This window comes from Oncorhynchus keta, chromosome 15 (genome assembly GCF_023373465.1).
Source record: "Oncorhynchus keta strain PuntledgeMale-10-30-2019 chromosome 15, Oket_V2, whole genome shotgun sequence".
Lineage (NCBI taxonomy): Eukaryota > Metazoa > Chordata > Actinopteri > Salmoniformes > Salmonidae > Oncorhynchus > Oncorhynchus keta.
This window is the reverse complement of record NC_068435.1, coordinates 23,859,981-23,878,877: the sequence shown is the minus strand read 5'-3', so window position 1 is coordinate 23,878,877 and position 18,897 is coordinate 23,859,981. Positions and strand designations below refer to the sequence as shown.

At 44.0% G+C, this 18,897-nt stretch overlaps 1 protein-coding gene across 1 annotated transcript in view; it reads left to right on the top strand.

Moving 5' to 3' along the window:
* Nucleotides 1-18,384, top strand: part of LOC118394639 (BMP/retinoic acid-inducible neural-specific protein 3) — a 121,893-nt gene extending 103,509 nt beyond the window's left edge. Inside the window, exons 7-8 of the mRNA XM_035788060.2 lie at nucleotides 1,236-1,458; nucleotides 15,426-18,384. Of these exons, the coding sequence (XP_035643953.1) occupies nucleotides 1,236-1,458; nucleotides 15,426-16,545 (1,343 nt within the window). The 3' untranslated portion in view covers nucleotides 16,546-18,384. The remainder of the gene's footprint in view (nucleotides 1-1,235; nucleotides 1,459-15,425) is intronic.
* Nucleotides 18,385-18,897: the final 513 nt, after the last annotated feature.

Here is an 18,897-nt window from a genome sequence, read left to right as displayed (position 1 = left end):
CATGGTGGGTGAGCCTGACAAACAGCAAGTTGATGCGCCCTGATTTTCAGCTATAGGGTCCAAGGTGAAAGATTAGTTTTTTATTAGATGATATTACCACTCTATAGCCTTGGCTTGTCAGGTGGGTGGTTAGAATCCGTAAGTGCATGCTAGAAAGATGTGTTATTTGATGAGGGCATAATGTGGTGTCTAACCACATATGAAAGTACGCTGTTACTCTGCCTCCTCGTGTCAAAGGAGACCACATTTTCGGAAGTAGGTAACCATAAGGGAATAACATCTATGTAAGTACAGGCAGGTACATAATAGGCTACTTATCACTGCTTGTTCTGTTTTCCAAAAAAGGGAAGTAGTAGCGTACATTACCAGTCAAAAGTTTGGACACACCTACTCATTCAAGGGTTTCCAATTAATGCATGTGAACGCATGTCGACAACATAGACATTTAGTAAGGTTTTTTCAGGAGTAGTTCCTCTGGTATTATGCCCATGTCAACAAATAATCAGTCAGGAGGTCTATCGAGATATAATGCAATCAAATAATTTACCATTAAACAAAATATTTTAACACTGAACAAACTAATGGATCCATCCACCTATTGCGACATCGCATGCATTTGAGACTGATAGTAATGAAGAGAGGTGACACCGCAAGTCCGATGTGTAACCCAATTGAGCAGTTGAATGTGATAAACTAAAACTTGATGTTTTCAACTCATTTGGTGTTGGCTCTGGGAGCCAGAGGTAGCTCACTCAGGATCATCAAGCACTGTAAAGACCTGAGCCTGTCAGTTTAACGAGAAATGTACTCACTACAGTTTTGCCAAGAGTAGCATACAGGAATATAAAAGCTCCAGCCCCCATAACAATTGCAGGTCTCACTCAGTTGGGCTTTGTAAAAAAGTATGGTGTGTCTTCATTGCAGTGATTTGATAAGATACTTCATAGCAGCTACATAGGGAGATAACTTGCCTAGGGTATAAGTAGGAAGTCTCTGGATGGTTTAAATTAGTGAAATAGTGAAATAATATAATGATAATGTAGAGCTGTCCATGGTAAATTAGGGATATGAACCATAATTGGACATTAAAAGGTATAATCCATAATATAAATATCTGGTTAAAATTAAGAAAAGTGAAGAAAATGAAAATATATTGATGATTGTGAAATTATTTACTTTTTTAAGATGAATAAAACTAATCATGTTTTTATGGTGATTGTTTCTCAATTTCTTAGATGAATTCAAGGCCTTCATGAAAAAACTACCAACGGACCGTTTTTTAAACACATCCACGGTATTCAAGTTTTGGGCAACAGATGCAGCTCTCCAGAAGCGCTACAGCCAATTGGAGATCAGCACCAATTTGGTTCTTGGGAAAGCCCAGAAGATTGTGAGGAAACTCTTCACTCTGAGCAAGCGCTGTCCCAAACTGCCAAGGATCAGCCTCTCTAGAGAAAGGTACGAAAATGGGAACATCACATGCTCTTAAATGATTGCTGAAACATATTGTAATATCTGCCATCAGATGAAAACGTGTTTATTTTGGCTTTTGAACATCTTGCACCTACTTTATTGGTAAATTACATAAATTAACTATTATGTAAAACCACTTGATGGCATTCTATCATCATTATTTCCTCTTTTATATCAAGTTATGTTGTTTGGGTCAGGTCTTCATGGTCTTCACCCTGGACTTTTTCCCCATTTTGTGGTGTTACAGCCTGAATTTAAAATGGATTTAATTGAGAAGTATTCAACGTGTTTTTTATGGCAAGCCTAAATAAGTTCAGGAGTAACAATTTGCTTAGCATTGTCACATAATAAGTTGCATAGACTCAATAATAGTGTTTAACATGATTTTTGAATGACTACCTCAACTCTGTACCCCACACACACATCTGTAAGGTCCCTTAGTCGAGCAGTGAATTTCAAACACAGATTCGACCACAAAGACCAGGGAGGTTTTCCAATGCCTCGCAAAGAAGGGCACCTATTGGTAGATGGGTAATAAAAAAGCAGACATTGTATATCCCTTTGAGCATGGTGAAGTTATTAATTACACTTTGGATGGGGTATTAATACACCCAGTCACTACAAGATACAGGCAAGATACAGGTGTCCTTCCTAACTCAGATGCCTGAATGGAAGGAAACTGCACAGGGATTTCACCATGAGGCCAATGGTGACTTTAAAACAAGAGTTTAACCCTTCGACAACATTCGACAACATTCCGCTGAAAAGGCAGCGCGCAAAATATATATATATATTTTTTTAAATATGTAACTGTCACACATTAACAAATACAATACAGCAAATGAAAGATTAGCAAGATGTTTATCTACCCATCGTGTCCGATTTCAAAAATGTTTTACAGCTAAAGCACAACATATGATTATGTTAGATCACTGCCAAGTCGAAAAAACACACAGCCATTTTTCCAGCCAAAGATAGGAGTCACAAAAAGCAGAAATATAGATACAATTAATCACTAGCCTTTGATGATCTTCATCAGATGACAATCCTAGGACATCATGTTACACAATACATGTATGTTTTGTTCGATAATGTGCATATTTATATCCAAAAATCTCAGTTTACATTGGCGTGTTACGTGCAGTAATGTTTTGATTCCAAAACATCCGGTGATTTTACAGAAATACTCATAATAAACATTGATAAAAGATACTAGTGTTATTCACTGAATTAAAGATAGACTTCTCCTTAATGCAACCGCTGTGTCAGATTTTTTTTTAACTTTACGGAAAAAGCATAATCTGAGAACGGCGCTCAGAACCCAAAACAGCCAGAGGAATATCCGCCATTTTCACTTACCTTTGATGATCTTCATCAGAAGGCACTCCCAGGAATCCCAGTTCGACAATAAATGACTCATTTGTTCCATAAGGTTCCATCATTTATGTACAAATAGCCACTTGTTGTTAGCGTGTTCAGCCCAGTAATCCATCTTCATGAGGCGCAGGCACTTCATCCAGACAAAAACTCGAAAAGTTCTGTTACAGTCCTTTAGAAACATGTCAAATGATGTATGGAATCAATCTTTAGGATGTTTTTAACATAAAACATCAATAATGTTCCAACCGGAGAATTCCTTTCTCTTCAGAAAAAGCACTGGAACGCGAGGTAACTCTGTCATGAGACCAAGACTCTCTGCCAGACTACTGACTCATGAGCCACTCCTTTATAGTAGAATCCTCATTCAAGTTTCTAAAGACAGTTGACATCTAGTGGAAGCAGTAGGAAGTGCAATCTCATCCATATCTCAATGTGTATTCGGTAGGCCAAGCTTAGAAAAACTACAAACCTCAGATGTCCCACTTCCTGGTTGGATTTGTCTCAGGTTTTCGCCTGTCATATTAGTTCTGTTATACTCACAGACATCATTCAAACAGTTTTAGAAACTTCTGAGTGTTTTCTATTCAAATCTAATAATAATAATATAATAATATAATATGCATATATTAGCATCTGGGACAGAGTAGGAGGCAGTTCACTCTGGGCACGCTATTCATCCAAAAGTGAAAATGTTGCCCCCTATCCCAAAAAAGTTTGGCTGTGAAAGGAGGATGGCTCAACAACATTGTTAACCCATTGTTAACCCAAACAACAATATTAACCCAATTGACAGAGTGAAAAGGAAGCAGGTACAGAATAAAAATACTGCAAAACATGTTTGCAACAAGGCACAAAAGTAATACTGCAAAAATGTGGCAAAGCAATTCACTTTTTGTCCTGAATACAACATCTTATGTTTGGTGCAAATCCAATACACCACATAACTGAGTACCACTTAGGGCTGTTGCGGTGACCGTATTACTGCCAAAGCGGCGGTGATGAGTCATGAAGACAGTTAAATTCCATGTGACCATTTAGTCATGTTAATTAGGCTTCTCCCAGCTCTGATGCCACTGATGGTCATTAGTAGCCTACCAAACTTGCTAACTGCCTTGTACTCAGCACTCTATTGTCCCTCTAATCACTCTGACATCAATGCAAATGTGATCAAAATCGAATCAAACATGAGCTCGTGTCACGCAACATTTCTATAGGCCATGTAATTGCGCAAGAAAACAGAGGAGGAACCCATCTGCTTTCTATAGGCTAGGCCTACTATATTTATTTCTCAACTTTTAATATTAATCACAATGCGTATATTTACAACAGGAGTATTGCCTACCTGGCTGGTATGAAAATGAACCACAGGAAAAGCGTCCTCCAATCGCTATTTAAGTAATAAATAAAAAAGGTGCATGATAATGGTCCATTCTAAATCAAAACAAATTTCACACAAATATTATTTAGTATATCTAAAGACAAGTGTAACGCCGTTCTTCGTTTGTAGAATGAGAGTCGGACCGAAATGCAGCGTGGTAGTTACTCATGACTTTATTGGAAAAAAGCGACACATGAAATAACGATTACAAAATACAAAACAACAAACGGAACGTGAAACCTATTACAGCCTATCTGGTGAAACTACACAGAGACAGGAACAATCACCCACGAAATACACAGTGAAACCCAGGCTACCTAAATACGGTTCCCAATCAGAGACAACGAGAATCACCTGACTCTGATTGAGAACCGCCTCAGGCAGCCACGCCCATACAACACCCCTACTCAGCCGCAATCCCAATAATACAAAAACCCCAATACGAAATACAACATAAACCCATGTCACACCCTGGCCTGACCAAATAATAAACGAAAACACAAAATACTAAGACCAAGGCGTGACAGAACCCCCCTTAGGTGCGGACTCCCGGACGCACCTCAAAACCATAGGGAGGGTCCGGGTGGGCGTCTGTCCATGGTGGCGGTTCCGGCTCGGGACGTGGACCCCACTCCATTAATGTCCTAGTTCATCCCCTTCGCATCCTGGGATAATCCACCCTCACCGCCGACCATGGCCTAATAGTCTTCACCCAGAACCCCACAGAACTGAGGAGCAGCTCGTGACTGAGGGGCATCTCGGGACTGAGGGGCAGCTCGGGACTGAGGGGCAGCTCGGGACTGAGGGGCAGCTCGGGACTGTGGGGAAGCTCGGGACTGAGGGGAAGCTCGGGACTGAGGGGCAGCTCGGGACTGAGGGGCAGCCCGGAACTGAGGGGAGGCCCAGTACTGAGAGAAAGCCCAGTACTGAGAGGAAGCCCAGTACTGCGAGGAAGCCCAGTACTGAGATGAAGCTCAGGTAGGTAGTAGGCTCCGGTAGATCCTGGCTGGCTGGCGGATCTGGAAGATTCTGGTTGACTAGCAGATCTGGAAGAGACTGGTTGACTGGCAGATCTGGAAGAGACTGGTTGACTGGCAGATCTGGAAGAGACTGGTTGACTGGCAGATGTGGAAGAGACTGGTTGACTGGCAGATCTGGAAGAGACTGGTTGACTGGCAGATCTGGAAGAGACTGGTTGACTAGCAGATCTGGAAGATTCTGGTTGACTGGCAGATCTGGTAGAATCTGGTTGACTGGCAGATCTAGAAGATCATGGCTGACTGGCAGATCTAGCTGCTCTATGCAGAATCGCAGATCTGGAAGAGACTGGTTGACTGGCAGATCTGGAAGAGACTGGTTGACTGGCAGATCTGGAAGAATCTGGTTGACTGGCAGATCTAGAAGATCATGGCTGACTGGCTGATCTAGCTGCTCCATGCAGGCTGACAGCTCCTTGCAGACTGGCAGCTCTTTGCAGACTGACAGCTCTGGCTGCTTCATGCAGACTGACAGCACCTTGCAGACTGGCAGCTCTTTGCAGACTGACAGCTCTGGCTGCTTCATGCAGACTGACAGCACCTTGCAGACTGACAGCTCTGGCTGCGTCATACAGACTGACAGCTCTGACTGCTCCATGCAGGCTGACAGCACCCTGCAGACTGGCAGCTCTTTGCAGACTGACAGCTCTGGCTGCTTCATGCAGACTGACAGCACCTTGCAGACTGACAGCTCCCTGCAGACTGGCAGCTCAGGCTGCTCCGAACAGGCAGGAGGCTCCGGCAGTGCTGTAGAGGAGGAAGGCTCTGATAGCGCTGAACAGGCGGGAGACTCCGACAGCGCAGGAGGGAAGGAAGGCTCTGGCTGTGCTGAACAGGCGAGAGACTCCGACAGCGCAGGAGGGAAGGAAGGCTCTGGCTGTGCTGAACAGGTGAGGCGCACAGAAGGCCTGGTGCGTGGTGCTGGAACTGGTGCTACAGGATTGAGGAAACGCACAGGAAGCCTGGTGCGTGGGGGCTGCTACCTCCTCATACCAGCGCCTCTCCGCTTTAGCCGCCTCTAGTTCTTCCTTGGGACGGCGATATTCTCCCGGCTGCGCCCAGGGTCCTTTTCCGTCTAATATCATCTCCCAAGACCAGAAGTCCTTATATTGCTGCTCCTCACAATTAACAGGGAGAGTAGGCTCAGGTCTGACTCCTGACTCAGCCACTCTCTCTCTGCGCCCTCCCCCAATAAATATTTGGGGGTTACTTTCGGTTTTCGCTCTGCGCCACTGTGTCTTTCTTTTCGACTCCATTCGCCTATAGCCCTCTTCGCACTGCTCTAGCGAATCCCAGGCGGGCTCCTGCACTCTCTCTGGGTCGGCCGCCCACCTGTCTATTTCTTCCCACATCGTATACTCCATGCCATTGCTGTCCATAACGTCCTCCTTTTTCTGCTCCTGCTGTCGCTGTCTGTAACCACGCCACTCGGTCCGTGTGTGGTGGGTGATTCTGTAACGCCGTTCTTCATTTGTAGAATGAGAGTCGGACCGAAATGCAGCGTGGTAGTTACTCATGACTTTATTGGAAAAAAGCAACACATGAAATAACTATTACAAAATACAAAACAACAAACGGAACGTGAAACCTATTACAGCCTATATTTTTTAATTTTTTATAAAAAAATACTTTTTTATCTTCAATACCATTCATTCTTTACAACTCATAATTTACATACATACTCAAATAATGGTATTTTAATTAAACTAATTACACTAAACATAAACCCCAAACAAAACCTCAGGGGAGCATCTTCCCTCCCCGTCACCCTACAAAATACCTTTCCCTATCTCCCTGTCCCTAATCTATCCTCTTACAAATCTAAATGACACCCAGCCCTAAACCCCCCTTCCACCTCTCCCGAGCAGCATGCTGTCCCCACTTCCTCTCCTCCCTCTTCATCCTCGCCCTCAAATCTCCTAACACCCTCCTCACTATCCCTTCCACCCCCCAATCTCTCCCTGTCTTCACCATGTTCTGCCTTGCTTCCCACAGCCCCCGTTTAAAGAGACTCATGAGAAGCCAGAGCAGAAACCTGTCCCTATCCGTCCCTCTCACTCTCCCTACACCCCTCTCTAACCTGGCCCACGTCAATACAAAATCCCCCTTTACCAAACCTAACAACACCCGTGCCCTAGCCCATACTACTCCGGCAAAGGCACAGTCCCAAAAGACATGGCGCACAGTCTCCTCCCTGCCACAAGAGGATCTTGGACAGGTGGGGGATTGCACCAAACTATACCGGTACAATATGGAACGTACCGGCAAACACTTATGAAGGCTCAACCAATTCAGGTCCTTGAGCCTGTTGTCCAGACCCCGCGCCTGCACTCCCTCCCAGACCACTTCCGAGATGTACAGGTGCCTGTGATCTAAACCTACTCGGGCAACTTCAACCTCAGGGTGCGCACGCAGCCACTTGGCCGCATGACCAAAGTGCCACGGCAGCTGTTCCGCCCGAGGAACCCGTGTTAGACCACACCATTATGCTTCTCGCCTGATACGAGAAAAACACCCGCAGGAGGTAACCGGACGGGTGTATCACTGGCTGAGCAAGCTCCGTTAACAAGAAAGAAACAAAAATTGTGTCCAGCTTGAGGGGGAAATGTGGTACCCCCCTACCTCCCTTCCCGATGGGACAGATCATGCGTGCCCTGGCGACCCACTCGCACCTGCCACTCCACATAAACTGAAACACAAGCCTCACTAGAGGCCTCCTCAGACAAGCCGGCAATGGGTAGATGTATGCCAAATACAAAAGAGACGGCAACACATCCACCTTTAGGACCAGGACTTTGCCCATAAAAGACAAATACCTAGCTTTCCACATTGCTAACTTCCTCTGTACCACTGCGATACGCATGTTCCAGTTTAGCGTCGCTGAGCCTGAGGTCTCAAAATGGACCCCAAGAATCCTCAGGGCCCCCTCACAGAGAGATAACCCCCCAGGCACATCTGTTCTACCGCGCCATCTTCCGAAAAACTTGACGGAAGACTTTGCATGGTTCAGAACTGCTCCCGACGCTCGAGTGAAATCCCCAAAGATGGCAAGGGACCTTGTCAGGCACGAGTCCTTGCACAACAGCAAGGAAGTGTCGTCGGCGTACTGCGTCATCTTAACACGCAGCCCACCACTTCCAGGGATCAGCAAGCCTTCCACCCCTGTGTCTACCCTAATGGCAGCCCCCAGAGGCTCCATGTACAGAATGAAGAGGAGAGCCGAGAGTGGGCACCCCTGCCTGACCCCAGACGAGAGGTCAAAAACGTCACCCAAGTGACTATTTACACTAACTCGGCACCCCGCTCCGACATATAATGTACGAATCCATCCTATAAACTTCTCCCCAAATCCTAATCGACCTAACACTCTGAATAAAAAGGATCTATTCACGCGATCAAAGGCTTTCACCTGATCTATCGGTGCTACCATTAAAGGCAGTCCTCTATCTTCAACCAAAGCGATGGAGTCCCTGATTAACTGTAGGTTCCATCTAATAGAGCGGCCCTCTACCCCGCACGTCTGATCCTCATGAACGACGTAGGGAAGGGCTGTGCGCAACCGGTCTGCTAAAACCTTTGCAAGTAGCTTGTAATCTACACACAGCATGGTCAACGGCCGCCAGTTGCCAAGGTCTGTTACTTCCCCCTTCTTATATAAAAGTGACAGCACACCAACAGCCATTGATCCCCCCGGGACCCCCGTCTCAAGGATGGCCTTCAAGACTTCGAGGACCACTGGTCCAAGTATACCCCAAAACTTGAGATAAAACACAGCCGGCAGCCCATCCATCCCAGGCACCTTCCCTTTTCCCATCCTCCTAAGATCGCTCTCAACCTCTTCTAGTGAGATCTGGGCCTCCATCACTTCTCTAATGTCCTCCGGCAACCGCCTGGACAAGTGTTCTAAAAACACATTTCCCTGCTCTACATCTATTTCCCTTTCCTTAAATAAACCTTGGAAATGATCAGTTGTCACCCTGACCATATCCTCTGGTTCTCTAACTATACTACCATTTTCTTCCCTAACACCATGCATTACCTTCCTACTCTGTCTGGCCCTAACCAACTTAAAGAACATAGCAGAACAAGTCTCATTATGTTCTAGAAAGCCACTATGCGCACGCTCCAGGAAAGCTCGAGCCTTCCGCTCCTGCAACTCCCTGAGCTGCACCTTTAGGGTTGCGGATCTCTCCCAGTCAAATGACCCGCCGAGGTTGCCTGCCTCGTATTCGAGTTCAATTAACCTTTGGATACGATCCACCTCCCTCCTCTCCTCCCTTTTTTTCCTCTTGCAATACCCTATTATAAAAGCCCTAATCCTCACCTTAACTAATTCCCACCACTCTAACACCCCCTCGCACATGGACCGGAGGCCCTCAAGCCTCCAAAAGAAACCATAAAACCCGTCAACAAAAGCCTGCTCCTCCAGCACATCCCGATCTAGCTTCCAGTACCCCCTACCAAAGAGGCAGACTGGCGACCCCACCTGCAGGAGCACCCCGTTGTGATCCGAAAAGAAAACAGGCAACAGCCGTCCAGACAACTTACCCAAAGACCTGGGTACAAAAATATAGTCGAGCCTCCACTCAACCCCCCTGGAGTTGCGCCATGTAGGAAAAAAAATCAAACCCCACACCCTCCAAAACAACTAAAAACCGCCCTCCTCTTAACAAAATCCCTTAAACCCCTTACATTTAAACTAACAAAAGTAAAATTAGACCCCATGAAAAAATAAAAACATGTAATACACTCAAATTCTAAACCCAGACAGAAAAAAAAAAAAAAACAGGAGACTCACCCGATGCTCCCCTGCTCCATATCTACCGGTGAGAACACCATCCGTACTCCCTACATCCCCCCCTCTTCCTCCATCTCACCATCCCAGGATGCAGGAATAGTGTTTGGCTCCGGGGTGCCCTGCACCCTGGGTCTACCCCCACAATCCTCCCCCTCCCCAGTGTTGCAGCTGGTTTGGAAAAAAAAATCGGGGAGGCTGAGTCCCCAAACAAAAACTCCCCACCTCCTCCTGTACCCAGTCCTGAGTCTTGTTAGGTGTGTCCCCACCCAACAGAAGTTGAGGGCCTGGGGAAACCAGCAGCAACCCAGAGGTTTCTCCCACCCCCATCACTCTCTTGGCCATCCCCTCCCTCTCACTGTCGGCCAACCGCACCCTCCTCTTCATTCTCTTCTTTGGTGATGACGGCAGTGGAGAGATACCACCACCCCCCCCGCCAGCTCCTCCACCATACCCCTCATCTCTTCCACCAGGGCACTTTCCCCCAGTCCACTTGCTCTTCCACCGTATCCTTCTCCACCACTCCTCCCTCGCTTTCTTCTCTCTCATGCTCCTCCACTCGGTTGCCTTCTTCCGCCGCTTTTCCTGGTTCTCCTACTCCCGTGCCTTCCGTTTCCTTCTCTCTTCCATCCGCCGCTTCTTGCTCCTCCTCCTTCCTTGTGGCCTTCCCCTCTGGACCTGTACTCTGGTCATGAGGCGTGCTTCCTTCCCCTCCTCTTCTTCCCCCATCCCCCGCCCCTGCTCCCCCCCAGCCGCAGACGCATATGACCTCTGACGGGCCAGGCACCCCCGCCACAGGTGTGCTGACGAGCCACACCCATGGCACGTCTTAGGCTTGTCACAATCCCTCGCCTCGTGTTCCTCAGATCCACAAAATCTGCATTTTCTTGTACTGCATGAGGCGAATATGTGACCCTAGGCCATACAGCGCCTGCAAAATGGGGGCTGACGTGCATAAAACAACGTCCCCCTGTCAGCCCCTAGGGAGAACATAGCAGGAGGATGGAGGTAGCCACCATGTCCCTTTGGGTCCTCTCTGACGAGGGCCTGGAAGCCTCTCCTCCCATTCCAAAACCCAAGGGAGTCTTTGATGTGCCTTGCTGAGGAGACGTTATCCATGTATCTCCCCAGAAATGCCCTCACCTCTTCGTCCTTAACGTAAGGGTTGTAAATGTTAACAGTTACAACCCTAAAGTTATTCTTCGCCAGGCTTGTTATTTCATAGTGGCACATCTGCCTCTCACCTCCCACTGCTCTTGCCCTTCTCAGGATATCATTGTGTTTTTCCTCTGTATATAGTGCCACGTCGTATGCTCTCTCCAACGAGTTGCCTTGGAAACAAAACACGTCCTTCACCGTCAGCTTTAGAATCCCCATCAATATTATCCTTCCAAAAGTTTTGCGTCCTAAAGGCTCCAACTCCTTTTCCTTCCAAGCAAACCAAATCGTGTTGGCCAGCCCAATCCCAGGGACCGACCGTGTTGATGTATTTAGCACCATCTCCGCAAGGAGAATGGCGCTCGTTCTCTTCTCTTCCAAAACAAGTAAAAAAGAAAAAACCAAAGTGACCGAGCCTATCTGGTGAAACTACACAGAGACAGGAACAATCACACACGAAATACAAAGCGAAACTCAGGCTACCTAAATACGGTTCCCAATCAGAGACAACGAGAATCACCTGACTCTGATTGAGAACCGCCTCAGGCAGCCAAGCCCATACAACACCCCTACTCAGCCGCAATCCCAATAATACAAAAACCCCAATACGAAATACAACAACATAAACCCATGTCACACCCTGGCCTGACCAAATAATAAACGAAAACACAAAATACTAAGACCAAGGCGTGACAACAAGATTAAATCAAGAATAGTCTGATGACAATAGTAGCCTATCACTTGTGAATTATATACTATGACTTGTGAATGATGCCCAGCATAATAAACAATGTATTTTTTTTGCAACATTTTCTGAACATAGTCGCACACATCATGTAGCCTAGCTCATAGGCATAGATTAAAGTGGCCAAATAACTTCTTAAAATTAAGAAGGGGTGTAGAGCCTAACTGTCATACCAATAACATGATGCATGATACATAAAGCAGCGAGTGAGTTTAAAGTTTGTGGAAGCTCATTTTCACCATTAAAATGCACCTTTGTAATAAAAGCATTACATGTATAATTGCATTTGCGGTCACTTTTGAGAATGGTGTTTCCCTCTAATAGAACATTAATGCTTATAGCCTACTACCATGTGCGCATTTCTGCACTTATAATGTGAAATAGCCTACTAGTTTATCAACATTTTAAGCTGAAAACGTTCTGATCTGTTGCGTCAGCCACATTGCATCAAAATGTTTTTTTGAAGGTAGTGGTTGTATGAATTTGGGATCTATCGCATCCCACAACTGTCCCAGACTATGTTTGGAATATTTATTTCTCGCACAGAATACTGTAGGTTGACCTTTTCACTATGGAGGATAGTAGATTGACATAGGCTAGTGCTTTTGCTGTTCGTTAGGCCTGCTCTTGTTGTTGGCTGACGAAAAGTAAATGTGGACAGTTCTCCCAATATCTTCAATATGCACCTCGGAATTGGATAAGGATGCGTGCAGTTGCGTCCCCGATGTGTCGGTCTTCACTTGTAGCCTGTGAGAAAGATCCAATCATGTGATGGAGAGCCATGTAAGTGAGAGGTAATTCAGAGCGCGCAGCACAAGGGGAGAAGGGCACAACTCAAGCACTCAGGGAAAAATGTACAACACAGCACTCAGGGAAAAAGGTACAACACAGCACTCAGGGAGAAAGGCACAACGCAGCACTCGGGGAGAAGGGCACAAGAGAAGGGCACAACTGCCGCTGGCTGCAAAAGGCATGGATTTTTTTAGGGTGCATTACGGCATCACTTTGTTAACCGCTCAACACAGAATGTGCGCTCTCTCTCAAATCGTTTGGAGAAAATACCCTTTATTTTTTATTCAGCTTTGTTCATTTGCATTCATCAAACTATAAAATAATGCCACAGAATTCTAAGCAAATCTTGTCTGCTAAATTAACTAGTATAGCCCACAGCCATTTGGCATAGCCAGATCAGGACCTAACCTAAGGACAACTCAGAGTATGCTATTCTGTTCTTCAGAAATAGACTACATTTTCTTCATATCATGCTTCTTTAGAACTGTCTAAAATAAAGAATGGATTTGTTGTGAAGATGAAGGCTATATTACATGGATTTATTAGACTAAAATGTAGATGTTCCAAAGGTCTGCATCAATGGGTTGTGTGGAAGCCAGGAGATGCTAAATGTGTTCATGTTTATTAGCGGTCAATTACCGTGAGACCGACAGTTATTTGCTTGACAATCACCGGCTGACAAAATCTTGTGACTGCCACAGCCCTAGTACCTTCTCTCCATATTTAGTGTTGGCTGCATCATGTTATCAGTATGCTTGTAATCAATAAGGACTGGGGAGTTTTTAAGGATAAAAAAAATAAACAGAATGGAGCTTAGCACAGGTAAAATCCTAGTGGAAAACCTTGTTCAGTGTGTTTTCCACCAGACACTGGGAGATGAATTCACCTTTCGGCAAAACAATAACCTAAAACACAAGGCCAAATCTACATTGGAGTTTCTTACCAAAAGGACAGTGAATGTTCCTGAGTGGCCAAGTTACAGTTTTTACTTAAATATGCTTGAAAATGTATGGCAAGACCTGACAATGGTTGTCTAGCAATGATCAACAACCAATTTGACAGAGCTTGAAGAATTTTGAAAATAATAATGGGCAAATGTTGCACAATCCAAGTGTGGAAAGCTCTTAGAGACTAACCCAGAAAGACTCTGTAATTGCTGTCAAAGGGGATTCTAAAATGAATTGATTCAGGGGGGGTGAATACTTATCAATATATTTTAGTGTTTTATTTTTCATAAATGTTTTACAGATGTTAGAAATGTTCTTCCACTTTGACATTATAGAGTATTTGATATATTATAGATATATTATAGATTGTTGTCAAAATAAATTCTATTAAATCCATTTTAATCCCACTTTGTAACAAAGCAAAATGTGGAAAAAGTAGAAAGGTGTGAATACTTTATGAAGGCACTGCCTTGGCTGAGTTGTCTGACATTACGATGCAATTTGTTATCTGATGCTGTGAGAAAACCAGGGCAAGAGTCTGAAATGAAAAAGAGGGCGAGAGAGAGAGCTGTTTAGTATCTCTGCCCCGATTGAAGTGGTCTGTATGATGTGAGGTCTACGGTGGCATGTCTGTAATCAAGTGCTCTTAGAGACAACAGGTTGGTGTTATTAACGTATTGCCCACTGAACACTTCAATTTCTTTGACAGGTGCTACCTCTGGCTGTCATTCACTTCCTTAACTCTGTTCAAACAAATAAAAACAATCTATTCAGCTCAGCTGAGCCAGAAGATGTATTCTACATTATCATGTGCTATATAATCCCTCAATTTTGATATGCATGCCTGCGGAAAGGAAAAGTTTCATTTTTGAGATTTATGTTGTGCCAATACAAAACCTGTTGAGTAAAACTACTATTTGCAGAACCAACTACTCAATAGTGCATAGTAGAAAGTTACAGCAAAGTACAACATTTTAAATTTATGTACAATATTTGTGTTATTTTCCCTCTAAATGAGGTTGCACCTAAAATCCTACCAAAGCTTACATAAATAATGAACACAGATTTAATAGCAAATTCACTTTATATAGTGAGCATTATGTATAATAAATCGACAAATAGATACAATCCTAAGAATGATTTAGCAATAACATATTGGTATTTAAAAGAACAAGTATGTTCTGCAGGTTCTGGAATACATGTTCTGCATAATTCAATAGGGCTGAGAAATAGTGTGAAATGGACTCTGGAAGACATTAGACTCCAGAGTAAACGGAACAGTTGAGAGAAGGATCTTGTGTGTAGGGCCCTTGCTATTCTTCTGAATCCCAAAGATGGGCGATAAGCTTTTTAAAGGCCACATCAATCATTATTTGACACTTACTAAATGGGATGATGTTAAGTGAACGTTAAGGGCTATATTCCGCGATTGAAATGTAAAGGTTATTTCCGATTGAGCCGACATATGCAGCGTTTACTATGAATGCAGTCTCTGCTAAAGATGGAATATTGCCTTTAAATTTCAGCTTTCGCTGTAAAGCTGAATTTCTGCGATGCGCATTGAATAGAGCCCTAGGACATTGTCATCACTTGTGTCCTGTATGCGCTACTCTATCCTTTCTATAGGGTACAATAGTGTTAGTCAAAGGTAAAACATTTTAAGTAAAGATGATCTCAAAGTTAAATTATGTTTTTGAAAATAATGCTCTTTCCTCTTTAGGACACCAGGATTTTGGCTGAGCAGGGCCCAGTCACTCCTGTACTGCAACGAGCATGGAATCCTGGGCACGTTTTCAGAGGAGATGCAGAGCTGCACCTGCACTGCAGAGCACAGTAGCGCCTGCCAGGGGACAGTGCCCTGTGAGGTCGGAGAGGGGTCAACTTGCCTCTCATGTGCCCCGGACAACATCACCCGCTGTGGCTCCTGCCACCCTGGCAACATCCTGCACCTGGGCTCGTGTCGGCCCAACATAGCAAACTCTCTGGACCACTACCTGAACATTGACTTTGACATGCCGGACACAGAGGTCAAGTATCTGCTCCAGCAGCTGGACAGTCACATGGAGGTCCATGCCATCTACATCAGCAATGATGTGCGTCTGGGCAGCTGGTTCAACCCGGCCTGGAGGAAACGCATGCTCCTCACTCTAAAGAGCAACAAAAACAAATCCAACCTCATTCATATGCTAATGGGAATCTCATTCCAGATCTGCTCCACTAAAAACAGTACCCTGGAGCCTGTGCCTGCTATCTATGTCAACCCATTTGGGGGCAGCCATTCGGAGAGTTGGTTCATGCCTGTCAACCAGCAGGACTTCCCAGACTGGGAGAGAACTAAATTGGATGCCTCTCTGCAGTGCTACAACTGGACGCTGATGCTGGGCAACAAGTGGAAGTCCTTCTTCGAGACGGTGCACATTTACCTGCGCAGCCGCATCCTGACCGACGACCCCACTGTCAACGAGACCCTTTTCTACGAGCCCCTGGACCTGGACGACCACACGTCCAACCTGGGCTACATGAAGATCAACAGTCTCAAGGTGTTTGGCTACAGCATGCACTTTGACCCAGAGGGCATCAAAGACCTGATTATGCAGCTGGACTACCCGTACACGCAAGGAACCCAGGACGCAGCCTTTCATATGCTGCTGGAGATGAGAGACCGCATCAACCGGCTCTCCCCGCCCGGAGTGCAGGCATTGGACATCTTTTCATGTCTGCTCCGACACAGGCTCAAGCTCTCCACCAGCGAGGTGGTGCGCATCCGAGACTCCCTCCAGATTTTCAACTCCAAGCTGCCCAATTCCTCTGAGGCAGAACTGGGCCAGTTATGCAGCTAGCTCAGTCTAAATTAGGGTCCAGAGAGTGCTGTGCTGCTGGTTACTCTTCAGTCATCCGCCAATTTATCCATCTGGTTTGGAAAACATGTACATATATTTCTGAGATGTCTAGAACATTCCTATACACTTTGCTGAAAGACTGCGGCGTGTGTTGAATCTGTTGAATGTGGAGTGATGTCATGACAACAGATAGAGTTTTTAATATAGAAAGCAAGGAACTCAGATGAGTTTTCAAAAGGATCACAATGGCTGTTCATCTGTTGGCATGAAGTTGAGGAAACGGAACAGGATTTCCCTTTCTAACTTTTTTTATTTGGTTACAGAACAATTTAATTTAAAAGGGAAAATATGATGTGCTGAATGAGTTGTTGATTATGCTTAACGGTTTATTTTGATAATCCTTCACATTTGTTTATCCTTGTCTTTACATTTTATCTTTCGTTCAAAACCATACAAGATATGTATTTGTGCTTATGACTGAATCGTTCTATTCAGCAACATTACTTTACCAAAAGAAGGTGAACATTGTGGCAAACTGAGTGGCATAAATGTCTTAAATGTTGAGTTGAGTTTTTCAGCGGACTTCAAAATGAATTCTTCTGACAAGGTTACTAAAGGTCTGTGTATACAGCTCTGTAAATATTGCTCCATCTATGTGGAAAGTGCACATACCTTTTATTTGATAACCAAGTGCACACACCTTTTATTTGATAACCAAGTGCAAACACCCCAAAAATATTTGTAAAAAAAAAAAAAATCATGCCTTATAATGGAGAGTCAATATTCAGATAAAAAGCACATTTAGTTCAGTTTAATTTCCTAGCTAGATGTTTTGAATATATTTTGCAGACATAACACCTTTTTTGGAATAGGCTAACTGTATTTGCATTCTAATGAGTACACTGTATTGTGGATCTTACCTGTAAATGCCAGTCACAATTCCAGTTAAACATATTGCAGAATTGTATTATTTTTTAAACTAGTTCTTTAACTCAAATGTTTATTAATGGTATTCACGGTAGGCCTAGATTGGAACTCAAATTAACATGAGCTGATAAACTGGAGACCATGCATTTCTCTTAGTATAGTATATTCCAACTGGATATGTTTCAAATCTTTTACACGGATTGTGATGGTTCAACAATTGACCATACTGCTATATCTATGTCATATGATAAAATACTATTTGACCTTTCATTATTTACAAAACCTACATCTTGAGTGAAAAATTGCTGTCATAAATCTACTGCTGGAATAGCTGTGTTTCTAGGATTTATCAATTGTACCATTGGACAATAGGAACATTTGGTCTCGACAAAGAACACATATTTAAATGTCCCTCTTCGCTGTACGAATCCTCTTTGTTACCATGAAATGGAATTACACTGGGTGCTTCCTGATAAGATGAATGTTCTCTAATATATGAAGTGCAGCATTTGCAAGTTAAAACTCATTTCCAAGGTTGTCACAGTGCACGGGAACCAAACACACATTGTCACATTGCATCAAACTCACTGTGCTTCTGAACAACCTGGGAAAAACATCAAACTATTTTAATGAGATGGGAGTCACAAACACAGAGTTTGTAAATAAAAGTTATTTATCTTGATCTCATCTAGAAATCATCACTTGCCCTTCAGCTAATCGTCAGGACAGTGAAGGACACCCAATCAATCAAGGAGGGTCTATTATGCTGTGTAAACATTTCAAACATTCCCACAAGAAAATGAGGGAAATGGGGTTGGCAATTTTTCTCCAATGATTTATTATGTTTTGAGAGTCCAATAATTTAATTTATGTTGTGGTATTGGTCAAATAAAATGTGGTCCTTGTACTTATTTTTCTGCCTGTACCTGTGTAGGTCATGTAGTACAGTCATCAATTACAATTTTGATTATAGGTTCAGAGAAATGTTAGAAATACAAAGTGTCTGGAGAATATATTATTATTAGCACACAGAGAAAGAGAGAGGGGGAAAGAGAGAGAAACTATAAACATTATCAACAGCAAATACAAGGTACTATTACAATTTCATTACTATGGACATTATCATATAATAGAAACATTCAAACATTCCACTCCAAATCCACATCCACTTGCATAACAGTCTAAAATCTAAGCATGCAAATGAATGCATTAACTCTCCTTGACTTGATTGGCTAGCCTCTCGTTACATGATAGACAGTACACTGAGTACAGCAGATGATTTCATAGAGCATTTATTTGCCATGTTTTCCTTTCTGTTTGTTTGTTGCCTTTGACTGCCTCTGACTGCCTCTGTCCACAGGACAGTAACTGACGGTTAGCATGGCTGCCAGCACACAGCACTTATCATACCACCCAGATGTTCTT